Here is a 24,320-nt window from a genome sequence, read left to right on the forward strand (position 1 = left end):
GTCAGGCGTATGAATGGGTGTCTCCGTGGGTCCTGGAGCAGCAGCCGTCGCTGTTTGTTGAGCATGTAAATTTGTTGATGTGAGTGGAACCAGAGCCCGTCTGGAACGGACAACGGTGTTCGTCTATATAAGTTACTGTTTTATTAATTTTATTTAACTGTTAACAGTACAAGTAGTGCGATAATTTTGTGTTTTTGTTTCGAACATGACTAGCAAATATGTATTTTAACCCCTCACACACCAGCCTTTGGAGCGACATAACTGAAACATGAAGATTTTAGTGTACAGTATATAATGACAGTGATCTTGTTTGCATGGGAACAAGCGGTTTAAAACAGCGCACATTGTGGGTAGTGTGTGGATGCGTTTTACCTGGAAATACAGATATTTTAACAGGATGACCTCGAGTACAGATAGTTTGATCTCTGCACGCAGCTCGTGGCTGTGCTCATCACAGGTCCAGCTGTCGGATATTCTCACCGTAATAACACACGAGAACAAATCCAACGATGACTGCAGGTTTGACCGTGACAGGTGAGTTCTTTTTATCGGCTGTGGTGGCTTGTAGATTGTACCTCGCAAAGCGAATATAACACAGTTAAAACTACAATTTTCTTCTTGGTAATAGTGAACCTCTGTTGTGCAGCATTTTTTTTAAACATTTTTGTCAAAAAATAAATGCTTAAAATTTAGTGTGATTTAAACGATTTTATAAATTGTTAATGTTGTATGCCTTCATTTGATTACCACCGTTTTTGATGATAAGTCTGTGTTAAATCAGAAAAATTAAAACAAAAACAACATTTTTTTAAAGGGCCCTATTATTGTGAAATAATAAATTAAGTACAAGTGTTACTAAATCAAATTGATTTCATGTGACATGTTTTGCTTATTAAAAAAATATATTAAACCATTGGAAAGGAATTCAGAAAACATCAAATGGAAAATTTGGGGAGAATAAATTGGATTTAGGTTAGATTAGAATTATTTATTTATCCTCTCGGAAACTTGTTCTGCTCCTACAGAACGTCTGATACATTTACAAAAAAGACAATAAGACAATTTGACAAGACAGAATACAAAAAAAGAATATACACAGAATTTCCCTCACCCCAACCATCAGGACAAAAGACTCAAACCTAAAAAAAAAACAACAACAACAACACACTACACATACCTAGAATAATAAAGTGTAGTTGTGCATACTATGACGGTCCAGCTAGAAAGAAAATGCATCGTGCTATTTAAAGTGCTGTCCTGCAGGTAACTTCTTATTTATCAATGTGATACTAGTTGGAATCAGGGATGGAAATGAACTTTTTTTGTCCACTTGCCACCACCATTCAATGTTTTTACCAGCCAATGTGTAACTGTATGTGAAAATTAATACAAGATCTACAATACTTAAGCCATTTATTCCATAGGGTAAAGTCTTAAGACGTGCCTTCTCTAAAAGTGTCCGGTGAAACAGCATGCTACTTTTATTTACCCGCCACGGTGGCTGGTAGGTGAAGCAAGTTTAAATCACCAGCATTTGGCTGGTGGCTGGTGCTAATTTCCATCCCTGGTTGGAATGAATGACTTACTGGCTTGATTTGTCTGGAAATAAGGTAGCCTAAACCTTCTCCCTGATGGCAACACCTCATATGCCTGGTGTAAGGGATGTGACATGTCTTTATTAATAGCTTGACCTTTCTTCAAGATCCTTTTTTTACAGGTAATAGCCATACTGTCTAGTTTTTCCCCCGAGACCTTGCTGGCCAAGTTTACTATCTTGCTCAATCTGTTTTTGTTGGTCACTGACAAAGAGAAATACCATACAACACAACAAAAAAGATCTCTGTTGACTCTAAACTGTCTTAGTCTCTGCATAAAGTACAGCCTCTGCAGTCCCTTTTTATAGATGGTGTCGGTATTTCTGTTCCATTGCAACTTATCTATTATTGTGCCGAGTACTTGTACTCGGCTACAATGGCAACATCCTCTCCATCTATAACCAAACACTGGTGGGGCTGGCCTGGCTCCCAGTTCTGTACTCTATTATTATTTAAGTTTGTTTTCTTTATCCACATATTATTCTTCCGGTTGCCAACTTCCGGCTTGAGTCTGGTCTATGCTTTTTTGCCATGTGTTTTACATCGTGTCATCCCCACATCGCTAAACGAAAAAAAAAAAAAAAAACATTCATCAAATGTGATCTGATCACATTATTTTTTTTAAATCACAGATAAAAACGAAATGAACGTTTTTCTTTTCTTCATAACTTCCAAAGGATGCTGATGCACAATCTCCCTAATCCAGCAATACACGAACATCCGACAGTCTCTGTCTGGTTAGTCCTTTGACTCCTGCAGCTGCTACATCTGCTTTCAAAGATGCATAGTCTATATATTTCTAAGGCCGGTGAGGTTAGGCATACGCCGAGTTTCATTCATAAGACCAAAGTCCAGTTTGTGCTGTCGCCTCCGTCATGATCATCTACGTATTGTTTACTATACTTCTTATTTATTAAAGGAACACTCCGACTTTTTGGGACTTTAGCATATTCACCTTACCCCCCAGAGTTAGATAAGTCCATACATACCTTTTTCATCTCCGTGCGTGCTATAAGTCTGTTTGACGCACCCACCGCTAGCCTAGCTTAGCACAAAGACTGGATGTGAATGGTTGCAGCTTTCATACTAATCCAAATGAGTGACAAAATAACGCAAACGTTTTCCTATTTACATGTTGTGATTTGTATAGTCACAGAGTGTACAAATAACAAAGTCAAATAAGACACAGACATCTTTTAACCGTATAAAACCTGGGAGTTCATTGTGCAAAAACAATTTGAGCTATTACTTTCCCCTTATTCTATCCTATAGTAATGCAATTATACTGTATATTATATACTGTTGAATACATTTGGTTCAGCTAATAAATTGCATTTAAAATATATTGATTCCTGTAATAATAATTATTTATTCATGTGATATTTATAAATCTGGGTGCGTTTTTGGTTGGAAATCAATGAAACATGGTACCTGGTCTCCCCTGTTTATTGTCACAGCTCATACAATAAAGCAAACACCCATGATAAACTATGCTTTTCTATCTAACGTTAGTAATTGCTTACTCTGTTACCCAAACACTGAGCGAACTCTCTGCTCCTCGTCACGGTGCGTCTCAGGTGATGGTTATCACTCTGCCCAAGTAGCAGTGCTTCGCCTTCAGAAAATATAGTATTTATACGGTTAAAAGATGTCTGTGTCTCATATGGCCTTGATATTTGCACAGTGACTATACAAACCACAACATGTAAATAGGAAAACGTTTGCGTTATTTTGTCACTCATTTGGATTAGTATGAAAGCTGCAACCATTCACATCCAGTCTTTGTGCTAAGCTAGGCTAGCGGTGGGTGCGTCCAACAGACTTATAGCACGCACGGAGTTGAAAAAGGTATGTATGGACTTATCTAACTCTGGGGGGTAAGGTGAATAGGCTAAAGTCCCAAAAAGTCGGAGTGTTCCTTTAAAACCAGGCAATTGGTTGATGAAACATTGATTGAAATGAAGATACAATTAATAAAAAAATGAATTAATTCACTTTAAAGAAAGGTTTCTTTGTGGTTTTTCTTTAAAGGTGCCCTATAATGTGAAATTGAATTTATGTTGGCATAGTTAAATAACAAGAGTTCAGTACATGGACATGACGTACAGTGAGTCTCAAACATCATTGTTTTCTCCTTCTTACTTTTTTGAAAGTTTTTGAAAAACAATGTGACATCACATTGCTCAGAAAATCCTAACAGCTTGATTTTTGAGAGTATTTATGGTGTTAGTGTTCGTGCATGATGGACGTGCGGACGTGCATGGTGTTAGTGTTCACATACTGCAAAGACATTTATATGCAAACACCATATATAAGTGAATTTTGCATCCAATGTTCCATTTAACTCAATCTATCTTGCAATCATATCATTCTCTATAGGGCACAGCTGATGGTAGCCAATGAGTTCACTGCTAATTCTTAAAATACTTTTTCAGCCTTTACTGTAGCAGTTGCAGCATGTTTTTTAGAAACCCTTCACCTTCCCCAGCTCCACCTGTATAGATTAATAATACTTAATATTACTTAATAGTATAGTAATAAGATATTGATTTCACAATAAAATAATCTTTATTTATTGTAATAAATCCATTGTCTTGTCATCTTAAGTAAAAAAAAAAAAATCTGATTATTATTAGCTGACTTGATATTCATATATTTGCTCATGCATTTTTCGCAGGTGTGAAGCTGCCTGTCTGGAGAGAGCTGAGGAGGGCTCGCCATGTGTCGTCACACTGTTGTGTTCACACAGCTCTTCAACTGTGATCAGCAGTCTTCAGCTCGTCAGTGAAGCCCGCACCGTTGAAGTGTACTCGCTGTCTGGAGAATACTGTGGCACCTGCCGCGGGGAGGAAGTTCAAAGTTCACACAATGACGGGTAATTTTTATTTAATTTGAAAATAATATACATACTCGTTTTAAGAGAGGTACTACAAGCGAAAACACAGCTTGGTTGGATTAAAAAGGTGCCATCTTGAAACCCATCTCCGTGTCACTTTCAGATTCCCAGTTCTCGTTATCTCTGAAAAGCCAAGCCAATGTTGATTCTCGTTTTATCACAAGCTCTCTCACATTATCTTTTTGGCAGCAGACTCTAAAATATAAATACTTAGAGTGTTAGTAGGCTTACTGTTGTGAATCTGGGTAAGACAAAAAAATAAATAATTTTAAACAAAATAAAGTTAAATGGTGTGCATTTAACAATTTTCAATTCTACAATGCTTTACTTTTACAGTACTTTAACTTTTTAGAAAATCACCTCTACATTGGCACAGTTTAATGTCTCTTAGATGCTGTTGTTGTGACCTTTTGCTAATATACTAAATGTATATTGTAATACATATCTATTGCTTCATAATATACAGATCCCTAATTTCATTAACAATTTGCTGCCAATATGATTTCATTGAGGGTTTTAAAAGTCCCGGTAACACTTTATTTTATGGTGACATAGTTTAAAGTTACATGGGCCATTCCACCGAATGGGTGACATTTGCTTGTTGTAACTCTTCAAAAATAAACTTTATTTTTGATCTTTTTCAACATTGAATCTAATTATACACATATTTAACTATTCAAAATGTGTATTGGTCAATCTCAGACAACTTTATTTTTTTACAAGGTTTAAGCAGAATATGGGTGCATGTTTTCTCAATCCTGTTACCGAAAATCATGTGTCATTTAAGCAGAAGCATGTCAATTAATTCCTTTGTTTTCCCCACAAGGTGTTTATTTTAAAGAAATTGTTGGTTATATGTTCAAAAAATTGATATTTGTGCCAATAAAATCACTATTAAAGCAAGGTGTATTTTGAAAAAAAAAAAACACCAAGGCATTTTTTTCATTTTAAAGACGAAGCCTCAAGCTTATATATTTTTTTAGAATTAATTATTTAAATAATTGTATAAATTATGGGCCAAACAAAACTGATAAAAAAAAATAGTGGTTTAATTTTATTTTTTTATAAAAAGAAAAAATAGTAACAGGACTGAAAGTAACAGGATTGTGTTTTTAAACAAAAAGTTATCAAATATATGGCATATGGCCACATAGCATTGATGCTAATAGGATAATGAGCCATTTCTAGTGCCTTACCGAAAGTTAATATTTTTAAAATAAAACAATTAAATCTAAGAAAAAGTTTAGGTAACAGGACTGTATGTTGAGATTGACCTTCTCATTCATAGTAACAATTTCATCAAATATACAGAAATGAAAATGACAGGAGTGGCTTATAGTTGCCCCATTGCCTTCAGAAGATCCAGATGATGCAACATACTGTTGAAAATGTGTCAGAGGGGGGATGTCACAGTCTAACATGACTAAGTGAAAACCCGGTGACATGACTAAAATGTGTATTTTATCTAAAATTTTAGATTAAATGTTTTTTTTTGTTGTTGTTGTTGTTTTCATTTTAAAGCAGGATATAAAGTCACGCAACAATGCAAGAAAAATCAGACTTCTGATTTTTGGAGATTTGAAGGATTTTAATCATAATATTTCATGGTAAAGTTTAGAGATAGAGAGTTGGGACATGCAGAAAATGATATTTTTTAGTGTTCTGTGTCATTTTTATTAATTTTTTTAATGATCCGTTTTAAATTTTTAGTTAGCTTAATGTCCATGACATTTTTTTTAATAATAAAATGTACTTTAGAGTCCATTTTCATGCAATTTTATTCATATAATGTCCTGGGGACAGAAATGTCACCCTTTCGGTGGAATGGCTCACATGTACTTACTATAGTAATAATAGTAAATTATGTATAATTAAAAGCAACCCACTCTAAGCCCAACTAACCCTACCGTGCATGTAGTTAATTAATGACTCATTACTTTTGTGTTTGTGTAAGTACATTGTAACAACTTCACCTTAAAACAAAGCATAACCAGCTCTATTTCCCCTTTGTTTTTTATGGACATTTTCAGTCAGTTACAAGCATTAAATGTATTATTGAAGATTGTAAATGACCTCTGACAAACTTGAATGACATCACAAATATAACGTATAACAAATAACTGAGTTGTAGAACATATTCAAACAAAAACAAATGTATGAAATAAATTAATGTTTGCTGATGCCAATCGAACAAAAAATAGCATTTTGATATTTTATGAGATCTATATTACTTTTTTATGTAATATGCATATTTAATTAGTTTGTGAATAATTTAGAGTTGGAAAGGCAATATACCAATATCAATCCTATTATTTTTCTTATTAATAATAATTGTAATAATATTTTAAAATGAAATATTTTAAATAAATACAGATTTTGACCCATTTTTGTGCTGTACCTTATTTTGAACTTCAGCTCAGTATATTGTGGAATTAGTCAATTATTCATATTTATTATAGAATATTTTGTACACTTAAAGCCTTTATGTATAATGCATTATTAAAGTATTCTTTACATTATAATGCATGTTGTGGTCTCACAGTTATACCACAGTTATAATGCATTATAATACTTATCTAGTCATTGAACACACCTTTATATTCATTATATAATTCATTAAAACACATGACAAACTAACTTCAGATTGGATTCACAAGGAATCTAAAAACAGTAATGTAGTTTAAAGGTGCCATCTACCATAATAAATCAAATCCTACTCCATATTCCATAACAGATGGGGGCAGTATACCTCCAAAAAATGACTTGTGCTCCTACCATCGCGCATGTTATTCAAATCATTTGACATGATAGTAAAAGGTTGGAAGACCGCAGTTTCACGTGGAACATTTGGAGATTTTTAGAGATCAGAGACTAACTAAACACTAGAGTGAACTAAACTAAACACTATGAATCTCAACACTAAATGATGAAGACCGCCTCATAGATCTCAAAAACAAGCTGGTGCATTTCGACGGTATGGGAAAATAAAAGCTTGGGCAATTATTTGAAGTTTATGGTATTCGTTTTGTTCATATTACACTTTTATTGTTAGTGAATTAATTTGACAGACAGCATTCGCTGATGTTGATCAAGCTAGCGCCGTGAATTCACCGTGAGACACACGCAATTGACACTTAGCAAGCAGGTTAGTTAAGCTCTCAGATTCTGTCAATTATATTACGCAATTCAAAGAATAAATACCGTTTTGGCGCTTGTACATGTTACACTACAGATCCCTAGCGCACGTGAACCGATCGTCTCTACTAGCTGGAAAAAGAACATGAACTCTGTTGAAAGATACAGTATGCTACAACTTACCAAAATGTATTCCTCATGCATAATGTCGACCAATCATTTTTTGAACTCTTCCCTGAACTGAAATGTAGTAGTGGGCTGTATTTCCACACGACTGACATCAGGTTCAAGTACACATACACACACACACACACACACACAAGCCGGCGCGAGCGCGACTCACTCGCGTATTGCAGTTTGGCTGGTGCTAACGTTGCCCGTCCGCATACCGCCTCCCATGGCCGGAACTGGTATTACGATACCTGCCGGGCCGGGGCTAGTAATTTAGCATGCTAATTCAGGTTAATATCTCGGCAGCACTATAACTTTTCAGTTTTTTAATGACATCTTTGCACTTATTTCTTCTCATTCTTTTGATGCGTGTAGCTCATTTTTCGTATATTGTTACCTCAATTATTGTATATGGCACCTTTAACTTTGGCTACAATTATTAATGAAAAAAAAAACATACAATGCATTAAAATGCACATTATGAATACCATATTATACCTAAAGTGTTGCTGGTTATTCTGTTCTCTGTCAGTTCTGAAGATGAGAGGCATTTCTATAGGAATCATCTGGTGCTGGAAAGCCCTGCTGCATCGTGTGAGGTGAAGGTAAGGAAAGCTGGAAATAAAATCACAAACAAAAAAACTGATGTCTGTTGTCTCTGTATCATGTGTGGTGTCTCTGTACAGCTGCTCTCTCTTGGTGGCCGCTCTTCTGTGGCTATCACACATGTGGGTGTGGGACTGGAGACGCTCAAGGACAGGCAAGGTGGCCCGTGTGTAGACCCAGGCATTAACCTTCAGCGTGTGCAAACTATGATGGAGGAGATGGGCACCACACTTTCACCAGGAGCACAGAACCTCATGGAGCTGGTGCAGTGCCAGCAAAAGGTCTGGATCCAGCCTCCTATTATAGCATATTCAACAATCCCCTGCTCTTTTTATCATGGTTTATATATTACATTCTATGCACACATCCTTTGTGGAATGAATCTCACTTCTGTTAATTGTAAATATATTATAGATCAATAATAAAGATAGCTGGACCAAGCCTATCCTACCTCTTAAATGAGTTAATAGATTAAAATGGTTAGGGTTTTTATATGGGTTTGGTTGTATAAAACATTGTGGTTTGTATAAGACACCTTGCGTTTGTAAGCACCAAGTCCTAGCACTTAGAAACCTCATAGAAATGCAATAAAAATCACCCATAACAACTCTGCAAAACATATCAGCAGTATCCAAGCATTGTGGTGGTGAGGTTTGCATGGGCAAGGCCCGTTCCCACTCCCATTTTTGTACAGTATATTCTGCTGTTCAGCAAATTCTGCCCCTTTGGCACAAATCATAGGCGTTTCTTGTAACAGTCTGTCAGTGTCTGACATCATTTACATTGTTGTCTGAGGTCAACTAATGATGTTCGCTTGGTTTTTACATTAAAAAACATCAAAATGAATTTTGTATTGCTCGGTATCTCGATCCGGTTTGTCATCAGGAGGTAGGCCTAGGTTGTTTAGCTATGCGTGTACTGCGCGAATCGGTGGGCGGGGCTAACGGCCGCTTTGAAGTTGCCGTCAATCTTCTTCTGTGTTTTATCCTCTTTGACGTCATAGTTCCCCACTTTGAAAAACGAGTCGTTTGCTGAGCCTGGTGTCAATAAAAGCTTTTATTGGACTAACAAGGACGTTTTCAGTTCTATAACTTACAGGATATTCTTATAATATGGTGACCTCTTAGATGTCAAAAGCTTAAGGAAAATTTGATTTCACAGTGCATCACCCCTTTTGCATATAATGGTGAGGGGTCGAGTGAGAGCCGCATATAGCGGTGACTGACAGCCGCATACAGTGCATATAGAGGTGACGGGTGGAGTGACAGCCGCATATAGAGAGCCTAAGTCCCGCCCCTCCGCTTCCGGCTCATGGGACCTTATTTCGGAAAAAATATGAATGGTAGTCAATGGCGAGAGACAACTTATCTTTTTATTCCGTCTGAACTGTGCCCTCAATTACACATATGATGTTTGTCAATTTAAAAGATAATTCTGAAAGTCAAAAACGTCGCAGTTTGTCATAAAACAGAAGAGTAACATTTAGTTTTATGTGAAAATCACTCTATGAACTACATCTCCCGGGAAGCGAAACAACGAGTGAGATCCGCTGCTCGTGTGTGTGCAGTCTGGTTCAAAACACTCAGGTATGATGGCGTAACGTTACGATTATAACGTAAGATTATAGAAACAATGACAGACAATAGCCTCAGTAAAGTTAGCTTCTTTTATTGAGAGAAAAAATGGGGTTTGTAGTCTTTGTAATTACATATTTTCACAGTCTTATACCTCATCGGTTTTACATCAAACTGCGACTTTCTTTACTTTAAAATGTATCTTTTAAATTGACAAACATCATTGACCTCCATTCAATATTTTTCCGAAATAAGGTCCCATGGTGGTCGACCGGAAGGGGAGGGACTTAAGCTCTCTATAGTGGTGACCGGTCGAGTGACAGCCGCATATAGCGGTGATGGGTCGAGTGACAGGCGCATATAGCGTTGACGGGTCAAGTGACAGGCGCATATAGTGGTGACTGGTGGAGTGACAGGCGCATATAGCGGTGACGGGTCGAGTGACAGGTAGGGATGCAACGATTACAAATATTGTAAGTACGATTATTGTCTGAGAAATAATCACGGTTTAACGATTATTATGCATCAGTTAATTTCACAACACTACTAATGTATAATATCACATGAACACTCAACACTAGATTGTATTGTGTTATTCATTGCTGCCACAACATGGTACAAATTATAAAATGAAAAACAATAACAAAAACAAAACAAAATAAAACCACTTTACTTAAAGTAAAACAAAGTCTTCTTTTCAATGAATGATATATGCTTTCTTTATAACTACTTGCATTCATCATTCTTTATTCTTTCAAGCAGACATATTTATTTGTATGAATATAATTAATCCTTATTAAAGCTATTAACAAACATTGAATGCTTTTCTCTTTTCTTTTGTTGCTTGATCAATATTAAGGACACAAACCGCATTAGGTTTACACTGTAGCTTTAAGTCGGATCTTGTCCAATGATATGCGGATCCAAATGCACTGATGCACATGGTACACTCACAACTGTTTAAGACATAACCGACATTTACATGAATACTGTCCAAACCGGACATTTAGACATAATGTTGTGTGTATTTGTCTATTCAGACACGAAAGAGAGCTCAGTTCAGTACCCGCACGCTGTATGTGTCTATGAGCATGGCTGCACGCGTCGGGTTGGGTTTGTGCCCACAGAAAACCGTACCGAATACAGCTCTTTTTTTGCATCATCACTCTTATTCAGATCTATAGACTATGTCTGCTCTACTCATTCTCCCAGACGTTTACATTTTTTCAACATGTTTTGGCACCACTGGGTAGACTAACAGTAACGTTACAAATGTGCGCATCACACACGCAGGACATCAGTTCTGACTGGATCGCTCCCCAGATCATCACTATCTAACATTTGCGTCTAGTTTTTATTAGTTTCTCGTCTCGTTTTTGTCTGTGAAAAAATGTTGTTAACGAAAATAATAAAAACGGAAACTTTTTTACGGCAAGTTTTGCAGACAGGCGATCCGTCGTCTTCTATTACACCCTTGTTATTCTTTGTGTACGCAAAATGCTCCCACAATGCTGACTTGAGGCGGGGGTTTTTTCCTGTGGAAATAGAGTGTCGCTGCTTAGTCCCTCTGCCATAGTGACTGATGAGCACTTTAAGCTGGTGCACCGCTGGTGTAACTTTGTCTTCGTTTTGTGTTAGTTGCCTGTGCAGAATACACGGTGATGCAAAGTCTTTACGATTAATTAACCGTGACGTTTTAAATCGCGGTTAATTGTGAAATCCGGTAATCGCCGCATCCCTAGTGACAGGTGCATATAGCGTTGATGGGTCGAGTGACAGGCGCATTATATAGCGGTGACAGGTGGAGTGACAGGCGCATATAGCGTTGATGGGTCGAGTGACAGGCGCATTATATAGCGGTGACAGGTGGAGTGACAGGCGCATATAGCGGTGACAGGTGGAGTGACAGGCGCATATAGCGGTGACGGGTGGAGTGACACTGGTGCATATAGTGGTGATGGGTGGAGTGACAGGCGCATATAGTGGTGACGGGTCGAGTGACAGGTGCATATAGCGTTGATGGGTCGAGTGACAGGCGCATTATATAGCGGTGACAGGTGGAGTGACAGGCGCATATAGCGGTGACAGGTGGAGTGACAGGCGCATATAGCGGTGACGGGTGGAGTGACACTGGTGCATATAGTGGTGATGGGTGGAGTGACAGGCGCATATAGTGGTGACGGGTCGAGTGACAGCGCATATAGTGATGACTGGTGGAGTGACAGGCGCATATAGCGGTGACAGGTGGAGTGACAGGCGCATATAGCGGTGACGGGTGGAGTGACAGGCGCATATAGTGGTGACAGGTGGAGTGACAGGCGCATATAGCGGTGACGGGTGGAGTGACAGGCGCATATAGCGGTGACAGGTGGAGTGACAGGCGCATATAGTGGTGACAGGTGGAGTGACAGGCGCATATAGTGGTGACAGGTGGAGTGACAGGCGCATATAGTGGTGACAGGTGGAGTGACAGGCGCATATAGTGGTGACAGGTGGAGTGACAGGTGCATATAGTGGTGACAGGTGGAGTGACACGCGCATATAGTGGTGACAGATGGAGTGACAGGCGCATATAGCGGTGACGGGTCAAGTGATGGGTGCATATTGCGTTGATGGGTTGAGTGACAGGCGCATATAGCGGTGACCGATGGAGTGACAGGCGCATATAGTGGTGATGGGTCAAGTGACAGGCGCATATGGCGGTGACGGGTGGAGTGACAGGCGCATATGGCGGTGACGGGTCAAGTGACAAGCGCATATAGTGGTGACTGGTGGAGTGACAGGCGCATATAGCGGTGACAGGAGGAGTGACACGCGCATATAGTGGTGATGGGTCGAGTGACAGGCGCATTTAGCGGTGACGGGTCAAGTGACAGGCGCATATAGTGGTGACGGGTGGAGTGACAGGCCCATATAATGGTGACAGTTGGAGTGACAGGTGCATATTGTGGTGACAGTTGGAGTGACAAGCGCATATAGCGGTGACAGGTGGAGTGACACGCGCATATAGTGGTGACGGGTCAAGTGACAGGTGCATATAGTGGTGATGGGTCGAGTGACAGGCGCATATTGTGGTGACAGTTGGAGTGACAAGCGCATATAGTGGTGACAGGTGGAGTGACAGGCGCATATAGTGGTGACAGGTGGAGTGACAGGCGCATATAGTGGTGACAGGTGGAGTGACAGGCGCATATAGTGGTGACAGGTGGAGTGACAGGTGCATATAGTGGTGACAGGTGGAGTGACACGCGCATATAGTGGTGACAGGTGGAGTGACAGGCGCATATAGCGGTGACGGGTCGAGTGACGGGTGCATATTGCGTTGATGGGTTGAGTGACAGGCGCATATAGCGGTGACCGATGGAGTGACAGGCGCATATAGTGGTGTTGGGTCAAGTGACAGGCGCATATGGCGGTGACGGGTGGAGTGACAGGCGCATATAGCGTTGACGGGTCAAGTGACAAGCGCATATAGTGGTGACTGGTGGAGTGACAGGCGCATATAGCGGTGACAGGAGGAGTGACACGCGCATATAGTGGTGATGGGTCGAGTGACAGGCGCATATAGTGGTGACGGGTGGAGTGACAGGCCCATATAATGGTGACAGTTGGAGTGACAAGCGCATATAGCGGTGACAGGTGGAGTGACACGCGCATATAGTGGTGACGGGTCAAGTGACAGGTGCATATAGTGGTGATGGGTCGAGTGACAGGCGCATATTGTGGTGACAGTTGGAGTGACAAGCGCATATAGTGGTGACGGGTCAAGTGACAGGTGCATATAGTGGTGATGGGTCGAGTGACAGGTGCATATTGTGGTGACAGTTGGAGTGACAAGCGCATATAGTGGTGACAGTTGGAGTGACACGCGCATATAGTGGTGACGGGTCAAGTGACAGGTGCATATAGTGGTGATGGGTCGAGTGACAGGCGCATATAATGGTGACAGGTGGAGTGACAGGCGCATATAGTGGTGACGGGTCAAGTGACAGGTGCATATAGTGGTGATGGGTCGAGTGACAGGCGCATATAGTGGTGACAGGTGGAGTGACACGCGCATATAGCGGTGACTGGTCAAGTGACAGGTGCATATAGCGTTGTCGGGTTGAGTGACAGGTGCATATAGCGGTGACGGGTCGAATGACAGACGCATATGGCGGTGACGGGTGGAGTGACAGGCGCATATAGCGGTGTTGGGTCGAGTGACAGGCGCACATAGCGGTGACAGGTGGAGTGACAGGCACATATAGTGGTGACGGGTGGAGTGACAGGCGCATATAGCGGTGACGGGTACATATAGCGTTGACGGGTGGAGTGACAGGCGCATATAGCGGTGTTGGGTCGAGTGACAGGCGCACATAGCGGTGACAGGTGGAGTGACAGGCACATATAGTGGTGACGGGTGGAGTGACAGGCGCATATAGCAGTGACGGGTACATATAGCGGTGACAGGTGGAGTGACAGGCGCACATAGCGGTGACAGGTGGAGTGACAGGCGCATATAGCGGTGACGGGTGGAGTGACAGGCGCATATAGCGGTGACGGGTACATATAGCGTTGACGGGTGGAGTGACAGGTGCATATAGCGGTGACTGGTCAAGTGACGGGTGCATATAGCGTTGACGGGTGGAGTGACAGGCGCATATAGCGTTGTTGGGTCGAGTGACAGGCGCACATAGCAGTGACAGGTGGAGTGACAGGCACATATAGTGGTGACAGGTGGAGTGACAGGCGCATATAGCGGTGACGGGTGCATATAGCGTTGACGGGTGGAGTGACGGGTGCATATAGCGTTGTTGGGTCGAGTGACAGGCGCATATAGGGGTGACGGGTCAAGTGACAGGCGCATATAGTGGTGACAGGTGGAGTGACGCGCATATAGTGGTGACGGGTGGAGTGACAGGCCCATATGGCGGTGACGGGTCAAGTGACCGGTGCATATAGCGTTGACGGGTGGAGCGACAGACGCATATAGCAGTGACGGGTCAAACGACAGTTGCATATAGCGTTGATGGGTCGAGTGACAGGCACATATAGCGGTGACGGGTCAAGTGACGGGCACATATAGTGGTGACAGGTGCATATAGCGGTGACTGGTCGATACACTTTGAAACACTTTTTTACATAAATTTACAACCGTCAATATATAAAACCTTTATTTTTGTGAATGAATGCAGCACAATCACGTAAATGAACAATTTTAAAGGCGATTTTCTCAATGTTTCAATTTTCTTTGCACCCTCAGATTCCATCTTCAAATCTTGGCCAAATATTGTCCTATCCTAATATACAACATACCATACATCAATGAAAAGCTTATTTATTCAGCTTTTCAGATTATGGATAAATCTCAATTTAAAAAGAAAATTACCCATGTGACTGGTTTTGTGGTCCAGGGTCACAAATGAGTTTTTTGGAGAAGAGTTTGAGGAAAACAAAACAAAAAAAAACTAGCCAGTACAAAGCTTCATCACAACTGAACAATAACTCTGTCTGTGTCCAGAATAAGTCAGACATGCTGAATGGTTTCATTCCTCTGCTCGTGGGAGGAGGAGCTTTGGGCTGTTTGTCAAGAGGAGGTGGGGCTTCTGATTCCACTGGGGTGGAGTCAGGCTCAAATCCACCATCTGGCCTCCATCAGCTTCTGTCTGCCAGCAACCAGATGCATGGTGCCATGTCTACCCTCCTGAGCTCTGAAACCGGCACGATAAACCCAGACCTGCTTCCAATGTTGCAGAGCGTATGCGGTCAGGTCACGCAGCTCCGTCTGGAGGAAGCCACATCTCCGGAGAGGAAGAAGAATGGAGAGCGGTAAGTGTGTTATGTGTGGATTTCAATAAACAGAGGTTCAACTACCAGAGTTTTTGAAGCCATTCAAATGTTTGGTTGTGGTAACCAGCTCATCGTGATAACAGTGTGTGTACTAATATGAATAATAGCACCGATAAACACATGAGGTTTAATTACTTTTATTACTAGGATAAAGCTGTCCCTCAAGACTTTTTGAAACTAGTTTATTTCTAACACAAAGGAAGTATTTATATAGCGGTACTTCTGTAGGTGAAAATGCATTGTAAAGAACCTGGGATATTCCTATTAGCTCAGATACCAGGAATATAATTTTAATAACTAATCATTAAACATGATCGGGGAATCACCTACAAATTGTAAAATTACCTGTAAAGGGAAAAGTTACCAACGGCCTGTTTGGACAGCCGAATCTAGGCCATCTAGGTCGGCGAAAATAGATCAATTGTAATATCAATAATCAATCACAAGAATTATAATTAAATAGTAGGGCTGGGCAAGTTAACACGTTATCTTATTAAAGCATTTATTAATTAATGCCGACAATTTTTTTTATGGCACATTAACACAGTTTTTTAAATTATTATTTTGAAAGTCCGTTGCTCACTGGCTCTGAATACACATAGGCCTACAGTCAAACACAGAAGGGGTGGGATCAAGGGCGTAGATTACGCGGGGGACGTGTCCCCCCCACATTTTATAAAATGTAAATTTGTCCCCCGCACTTTTTCATAGGGGAAGTGTTCACGACATGTTGAGGTTTTCGCGAGCCAATGTGTATTTATCAGTGTTGTGCAAGTTACTTCCAAACTGTAATACATTAGGTATTACTTGTTACTTTTATTTAAAAGTAATTCATTACCTTACAATATTACTGTCTCAGAATTGTAATGCGTTACATTACTCATGTATTACTTTTGAGTTACTTTCACCAAAATAACTAAGTAGAACTTAACTTTGGGGCTGTAACGATATGAAACCGAAATCTTTATTCGCCACACGACTCAGATCCACGAACCTACAGAATCGCGACACACCTCTTCCAACTCCCAGCGTTATTCTCCTTACCGTCCAGATCCAATGCTGCCTTATCTTTAAATTAGGCTATTAGTATTATTTGAAGTTAACATTTGAAGCTAACCACAAAACTAGTTGAGGATAAATGATTGAAAATTGGGGAAGTCCAGCATTATGGACATGACATTTGCAGTCAAAACTTGAAATAAAAATTCTCAGAAAATACATGTATTGAAACGTATATAGGCTACTTCCTTAAAGGACTCCAGACATTAGACAAATATCAGTCTATGTTTTATTTTTAATATTAGGGAAAAGACACACAGTCATGCGTGACAAAAAAATAGGAGGCAAAATATATTGTGTGTAATTCTGTGAATTACACTGCGCAAATCGGATGAGGAAGGGTTGGCTCTCCAGTCTCCATAGAACTTAAAATATTCATTTTATTTTAGTTTTCGTGTTCGCATTTATGAGGAAAAAACAATGTTACAGACGCGACCGCTCTGAACTGGCACAAAAAGACTGCTTTAAAACTTTCACACAGTCTGTTGCCTTTAAGAAGTAAAATACACTGTAATACAACTGTAATACAAGCCTCACTGAACATGTAATGAGTAAAATATTACTGAAAATTGATTAGTAATGCCTTACACTACTGCGTTACAGCAAAAAGTAATATGTTACAGTAATGTATTACTTTTGTAATGCGTTACTCCCAACACTGGTATTTATAGATACAGATTTAAAATTCAAAGAGAAAAGATCGCCTATCTACTGTATCTACATGTGACTTTCACGTTGCCATGGTAATCAGTCACTCGCGCTCGTGCATCACCACACGCCCGTGCTCGCACCCGCACTGAATCCATCGTCGAAGGTCGAAAGGAATTCAAAACGGCGAAAAACACTTCACACTTTTTTTCGCAAAAAAGTCAAGAACTGTAAGTTGTAATGTGGTATCCGAATTTGGCCATTGTCATTGATGAAAAACTTTGCCTAATTTTCTGCCATTATCTAACTTATTTGCTTGAATCATGCAGTGTTGTACTTGTAACATGTGTACATGATGTTTACCGTATAATAAGGTAACACTTTACAATTAGATTAAAAAGTTTGTAGACAAACGTTAAGTTTTCTTTAAAAAGCCTACCAGAAAGTTTGAAGAAGTTTTAAAAGCATGAAGTTTGAATGTTTTCAATATGAATGACAGTTTTGGTTAAGTAAGACAGATAGACAGATAGACAGATAGACAGATAGACAGATAGATAGATAGATAGATAGATAGATAGATAGATAGATAGATAGATAGATAGATAGATAGATAGATAGATAGATAGATAGATAGATAACTAATAAAACCTTATTGTAAAGTGTTACCATTCAATATAAATGCAGTATGCAATTGTATGCATTAATGTTCTGATTTAGGTCTTAACTTATAGGGTTCAATAATATTATTGCACTAATTTATTGTACTAATTTATTGTTTTTTTTCTTCTTCTGTGTTGTCAAGATTGATCAAGAAACAGGGAGCCTAGGGTTGTCAGGTCAGAAAGAGGATGACACTCAAAAAAAAAAAAAGAAAGAAAATTCACAGGTGAAAAGTAATAGACTGGCTTTAAAAAAAAGCTTGAATCATGCAGTGTTGTACTTGTAACATGTGTACATGATGTATACCATATAATAAGGTAACACTTTACAATTTGATTAAAAAAGTTTGTAGACAAACGTTAAGTTTTCTTTAAAAAGCCTACCAGAAAGTTTGAAGAAGTTTTAAAAGCATGAAGTTTGAATGTTTTCAATATGAAAGACAGTTTTGGTTAAGTAAAACAGACAGACAGACAGATAGATAGATAGACAGATAGATAGACAGATAGACAGATAGATAGATAGATAGATAGATAGATAGATAGATAGATAGATAGATAGATAGATAGATAGATAGATAGATAGATAGATAGAACTAATGAAACCTTATTGTTAAGTGTTACCATTCAATATAAATGCAGTATGCAATTGTAAAAACAAAGGTATAATGCTTGACATTCTGTCCCCCTCACTTTTGAAATGATTGCTACGCCCCTGGGTGGGATGTTGGTCAGCCAGCAAATAACCCACCCAAACAAGCAGGGGAGAGAGGCTATGGCAGGTTCTCTCAGGTGAACAGAAAGGGAGACAGAGACAGACAGCTCTCCGTGAGTGGATGACAGGCGCTCTATGGATAGTAACCATGGCGACGGCTGCTGTGCGCTACGCAGCTGTAGCCTTTTTTAACTTAGATTAAAATTTTACATAACTTTACCTGATAGGCCTGTGTTTAGTTTAGCGGAAATGCTCTGCTATGTGAATTCCCTTCTGTTGATGTGCTGCACGTCAGGGTACGCGCTCTACACAGCCTACGACGTAGCTACGCCATGAGTTTGATGCAGTATAAATTGGGCCCACCGGTGAGTGGGGGTACCGGGGAAAGAGGGGAAAAAAAAACCTAGGAAGAGAGTGTGGCCGGGGGAATATCTAATATTCTGTGGCCTATAGACCTTATGTAGCCCCAACCCCTTTTCACCGTTGCGTTCGTTGTCTTTTGTCTTCCGGTCTGTATTTTCACAGTGATCTTGCCTATTTATGAATGAACGGCTCGTTTTAAAATCTTCCCGGTCTACTGACGTTTGTTAAGACATCTGCTTTAAACATTACAATCCTCATGATAACTTTCGTTAACTTTACATTAAGTAAATCCACATCAAAATTTAATTATTCCTGGACAGCAATGCCACAGAGATATACAGAACGACCGCAAAAACGGAAGTTCAAAGACAATATTCTAAAGGTGGCGGCGCCCTTGTTTCTCTGGAGCATAAGGTCTATACTAAGTGGATAGGATTTTACCTTATTTTAGCATGCCTAGGGTGAATTGAAGGTCACTCTGTTTAGAGCCAGTGTCGTGGTCAACCTTTCCGTCGTCAAACACTCGACCACAGTGTTCTTGGCCTGTACCAAGGTGCGCCCTCTCAAACAACTTGACTTTAAACACAACAGTCCGGCAATACCAAGGTGTCAACTGCCAGATGGCACAGCAAAGTGGATTTTCCCCAGAACCCTCAAAAAGAGTGGCCCCTCTTCAGGCTTCGGTTTGGGTAATTATTCCAAAATTGCGTTGTGTGTCGACTTGCGTGGTTGATTTCCTTTTGAAGAAAATAGTCTGAGACTCACGCACGGCAAGCATCGTTAACGGCGGTCAGACGAACCAGCTCGCTGGAATCCAACCAGGAATGACTGTCAAATCACCACAGCACAAGAGAGAGTTCTACCTAGAAATACAATTGGGTTTCTTTGTCTGAATCCAAATGAACACTTAAGTATGTAGAAATAAAAGGCAAAAGCTTGACTAAATAATGGTTAAAAACAAAAGGGAATTATGACAATGATGTTAATTATCAGAATAACCTTACCCCAAAAGAAGAGGTATCAATAAGTAAGGCAGGATGAAACGCAGCAAGAGGCAAAGGCTTTAGTATTGGGTTTGGGCCACAAGGGGGTGTACTTCCTCTGTGTTCATCCTGGCTGAACAGACAAACTTAAAGGGGGTCATGAACTGTTTTTTTTTTTTATTTGTATTATACTTATGAACTGAGTAAGGCAGAATGAAAATTAAAGTGGGTTTCTTTGTCTGAATACCCCAAAAGAAGAGGTATCAATAAGTAAGGCAGGATGAAACGCAGCAAGAGGCAAAGGCTTTAGTATTGGGTTTGGGCCACAAGGGGGTGTACTTCCTCTGTGTTCAACTGGCTGAACAGACAGACTTAAAGGGATCATGAACTGTTTTTTTTAAATTGTATTATATTGTTGTCTGAGGTGAACTTATGACATTCGCTTGTTTTTTGCATTCAAAAACTTGAAAAAATGAATAAGTAATAGGCTATTTTCTACCCTAGTTTTGAGCCCAGCTCATAAACGCTCGGGTTTTTATCGGCGTCTCGCACTGAAGACTTGGAAGTAAAACACCCACTGCTGTCAGTGGATAACAGTTTTGCATATTATAATGAGTTTCAACTCACCTCGTCGGTGTACGTGGGGGAAATTTTTTTAAAAACGTCCAATGTTGTAAAATGGCAACCGGAATGATTCGCCCATATATTTTCAACGAGTCCGTGTCTTGCACCATTCCTGTCGGATCCAATATAGACGGCACAGCACCGTTCTTTAATCTTTATCGGTCTGCAAATCCAGTCTTGTTTACAAAACAATCCTTGAAGCGAACAGACGGACAATGTTTTACCCTCATCTGCTGGAACGTCATTAAAAATGAAGTTTTGCATTGCAATTGGAATCCAGAGGAAGCTTATGCAGCGACTGCCTTCTTGCACAACCAGGCACGGCACAATATTTTGTATTGCGTGCTCTGTAGCTCGAGCCGGTTTGCCATCACGAGGTAGGCCTATGTTATTTAGCTATGCAATTCGCAAATCGGTGGGTGGGGCTGAACCGGCCGTGTTGAAGTAGGAGTTGATCATCTTCTGCAGGAGGGGTATTTTATCCTATTTTTCGTCATAGTTCCCCACTTTGAAAAACGAGTCGTTTTCTGAGCCTGGTGTCAATAAAAGCTTTTATCTTAATATATTCCTTGGGTCATGCCGAGAACATACACACCAATTTTGACGTATTTGGATGGTTTTCATTGAATACCTACTTTTTCAATCTCCTCCTAGGCCGATTTTCACCAAAACGAAATGATATCATCTCCAGACCGTGCTGAATAAAAGTTATGGATTTCGTGTTGATAGATGAAACCGTTTTCTGAGACTGCTGCAGCAAATTTGAGGCATGTGGCCAAAAATTGCTCCTTGCTGCAGTTCTGCCACTCCCACCCATGATGGCGTCTGTTGTCGCTTCTTGCTCTTGGTCCCGGTAATGGCTGCTTGCAGCTGTGTTTATTATTATTATCTTACTACTAGGGATGCACCAAATATTCGGCCACTGAAAATTTTCATCCGAAAATGGCCCAAAAATGGATTTTCGGTTTTCAGCCGAAAGACTTTTATCACCAAAACAATGTGGCCGAAATGTTGTGATGATGCAAACAGAAACAGCGACCTGCACGTGTTTGTCTGAAGCAACATCTCTGCGGTGTGGACGTATTTTAGTATATCTGAACCTGCGAGGAGGACGGAAGCCTTGTTTATACTTTTGCCTGCCTCCGCAGCGCTAGTCTCCTCAGACAGCGTGCGCACCTCTCCAAACGGTCGAGGCGTTTATACTTGCGCGCTAAAAGGTTGTTTGGAAATCGCATGCAATGGAATTTGACGTATGATGTCCAATCTGCTCCAAACTTCACGTTTGATAAGAGTCCCGTCCTGAACACATGACCACGCTCGGTTATAGCAGTATCGCCACCTGCTGGTAGCTAAAAGTGTGGCAAATATCAATTACTTTAACATAGTCCTCTTATATTTACATACTGCCCACTGTGTTCTGTTTTGCTTAAGCCGTCAGGTGGCGGTGGCACGGATGCGAGGGCCCCTTCATCTCTGCTTGCTGCTTTAGTTAATCTTGAATTTTGATCTGTCAACTTTTAAGACATTTCACATTCTCAAACAGCCACATTACACACTGCATGTAAGGTAATATCTGAATAATAGGGACACTTCATTCTGATGTATTTATTGTTTCCTTTGGTTTGTCCACTTACCGTATATATCTTCTTTTTATTGCATTACAGGGAGGGTCATATGTGCTGTGGAGGCTTTGAGAAGATTCTGGAGACGGTTGTAGAGAAAAGAATGGATGAGATGGAGAGAAGATTAAAGGAACATCTGGACCTGCGTCTAGATGCTCTTCAGCAAAGACTGGAGATCACGCTTCAGCAGGCGCTCTCTCATAAACACCAGTAAACCACAAAAGATAACCTGAACACTTATAGCGAGATCTTCACCTTGAGCTTTTGCTTCAGTGACACCCATAATATTCTAAAAATGGATATTTAAGAAGAATGTATGTGAACTGTCCCTTTATAACAAAAATGGTTTAACGTTTTTCTTTTGCCAGCAGTCTCTACTGCTTTGCATTGACATTTTTTACAGTTTAAACAACAATAGCTGGTCTTCAAGAGTCTCTTGGAAGAAACTGTACTGATTGGTTTGTGCAGTAATTAACAACTTGTCGAGTCGGTTCACTAACTTGAGTCCACAAACAGTATCAGTAAATACTTGAGGACCTGTTCTTAACACTGTTGATACTATGCATAAATTATTTTATCAAATAGATACTACACTCATGCTGCTACAATAACTTTTTTTTTCTGATATTTTGACTATTACACCATAAGCTGCATATTTTCATTTGGTTCAAATGTTAACAAACAGTTAATTTACAAACAATGGTTGCACTGACAGTGTCAAGTATTTTTTTTTTACTGTAAATTGCCTTTAGTGTAAATTGTTGATATGTTTATAATGTTCATACTAGAGCACTAAGGACAAAAAAGAACAACATTAAAATGCCGTTTATACTAAAGAATAATGTTGCACAGTTATATATATATGATGAACTTATCTTTTCTTATCAAATAACGCTCTCATGCCAAAATAATGGCAATGCTTAAAAGAACATTCAGCATCTGTATATTGTATTAATGTACACTTTCGAAATACTGTATAAATTTCTCAATCAGAGACAAATAGCACCAAACTCTGTGCACAAGTTTAAAAGTTAACATGATACAAAAATGAGTAAGACAAAAAAGCCCTTTTCATATTTCTGCATTCTGCACTAACCCTCCCCCTCACAGCATGCCAAATACGCATTCAACTTTACTCCCTCTAATTGTATGTGTGAACAAGTGTGAACTCGTGAAACTAATTTTGCATATTGAGTGATAAATCAAACTTTTTTTGTAGTAATTGGGGGCAAGTCACACAAACCTTTGAACCCAGAGCTTTCCTTGAATGGAAAATCCTATAATCCCAAAAACTCCTGTTCAAGTTCTTCTTGCATTTCTCATTCACCTAGTCTTTGCTCAGTAGTACATTACCTTTTAGTTGTCTCATATCCTGCATTGCGGACAACCATGTCTTCTCCACAACCCTCTCATGCATCCTATGAACATGAACTTGTGCTATTCTTGGCAGTCACCCATCTACCGTGAAGGAGAGTTGTGGTGCTTGGGAACAGCAAAAAAAAAAACACAGCTGAACGAACAAACTCCACATTAAAGGAAACGCCACATGAAATGAAAATTAACCAAAAGAACTCCAAATTAGCAGTTTTGACCTCTTGGAGTAACTTTCCACTGTGACCATGTTGGTCCTTGCCTGGTCATGTGAGACTCTATCCAGATTGACATGGGTGTCTCCTCTCTTGACATGGGTGTCTCCTCACAGTGATGTTCAATAGGCAGAATTGTTCTAACAGTGAGCTGTTGTTTTCTTATGACTGTGATGCATTCACTTCAGAAGGGGATTTGTAACCACAGAGAAATGGGTCAGCTGTGGAGGTGGTACCGCTGATGAACAGCATCTG

At 39.9% G+C, this 24,320-nt stretch overlaps 1 protein-coding gene across 1 annotated transcript; it reads left to right on the plus strand.

The window, feature by feature from the left end:
• The first annotated feature begins 45 nt into the window (after nucleotides 1-45).
• c17h10orf88 (chromosome 17 C10orf88 homolog) lies at nucleotides 46-23,321 on the plus strand. Its single transcript, XM_039691278.2, has 6 exons — nucleotides 46-534; nucleotides 4,273-4,470; nucleotides 8,330-8,402; nucleotides 8,484-8,684; nucleotides 15,481-15,788; nucleotides 22,522-23,321. The coding sequence occupies exons 1-6, from the start codon at nucleotides 362-364 to the stop codon at nucleotides 22,691-22,693; spliced, it is 1,125 nt and encodes a 374-aa protein (XP_039547212.2). The 5' UTR covers nucleotides 46-361; the 3' UTR covers nucleotides 22,694-23,321.
• The last annotated feature ends 999 nt before the right edge of the window (nucleotides 23,322-24,320 follow it).

The sequence above is a fragment of the Pimephales promelas genome, chromosome 17 (genome assembly GCF_988280905.1).
Source record: "Pimephales promelas chromosome 17, fPimPro1.hap1.1, whole genome shotgun sequence".
Classification (NCBI taxonomy): Eukaryota; Metazoa; Chordata; class Actinopteri; order Cypriniformes; family Leuciscidae; genus Pimephales; species Pimephales promelas.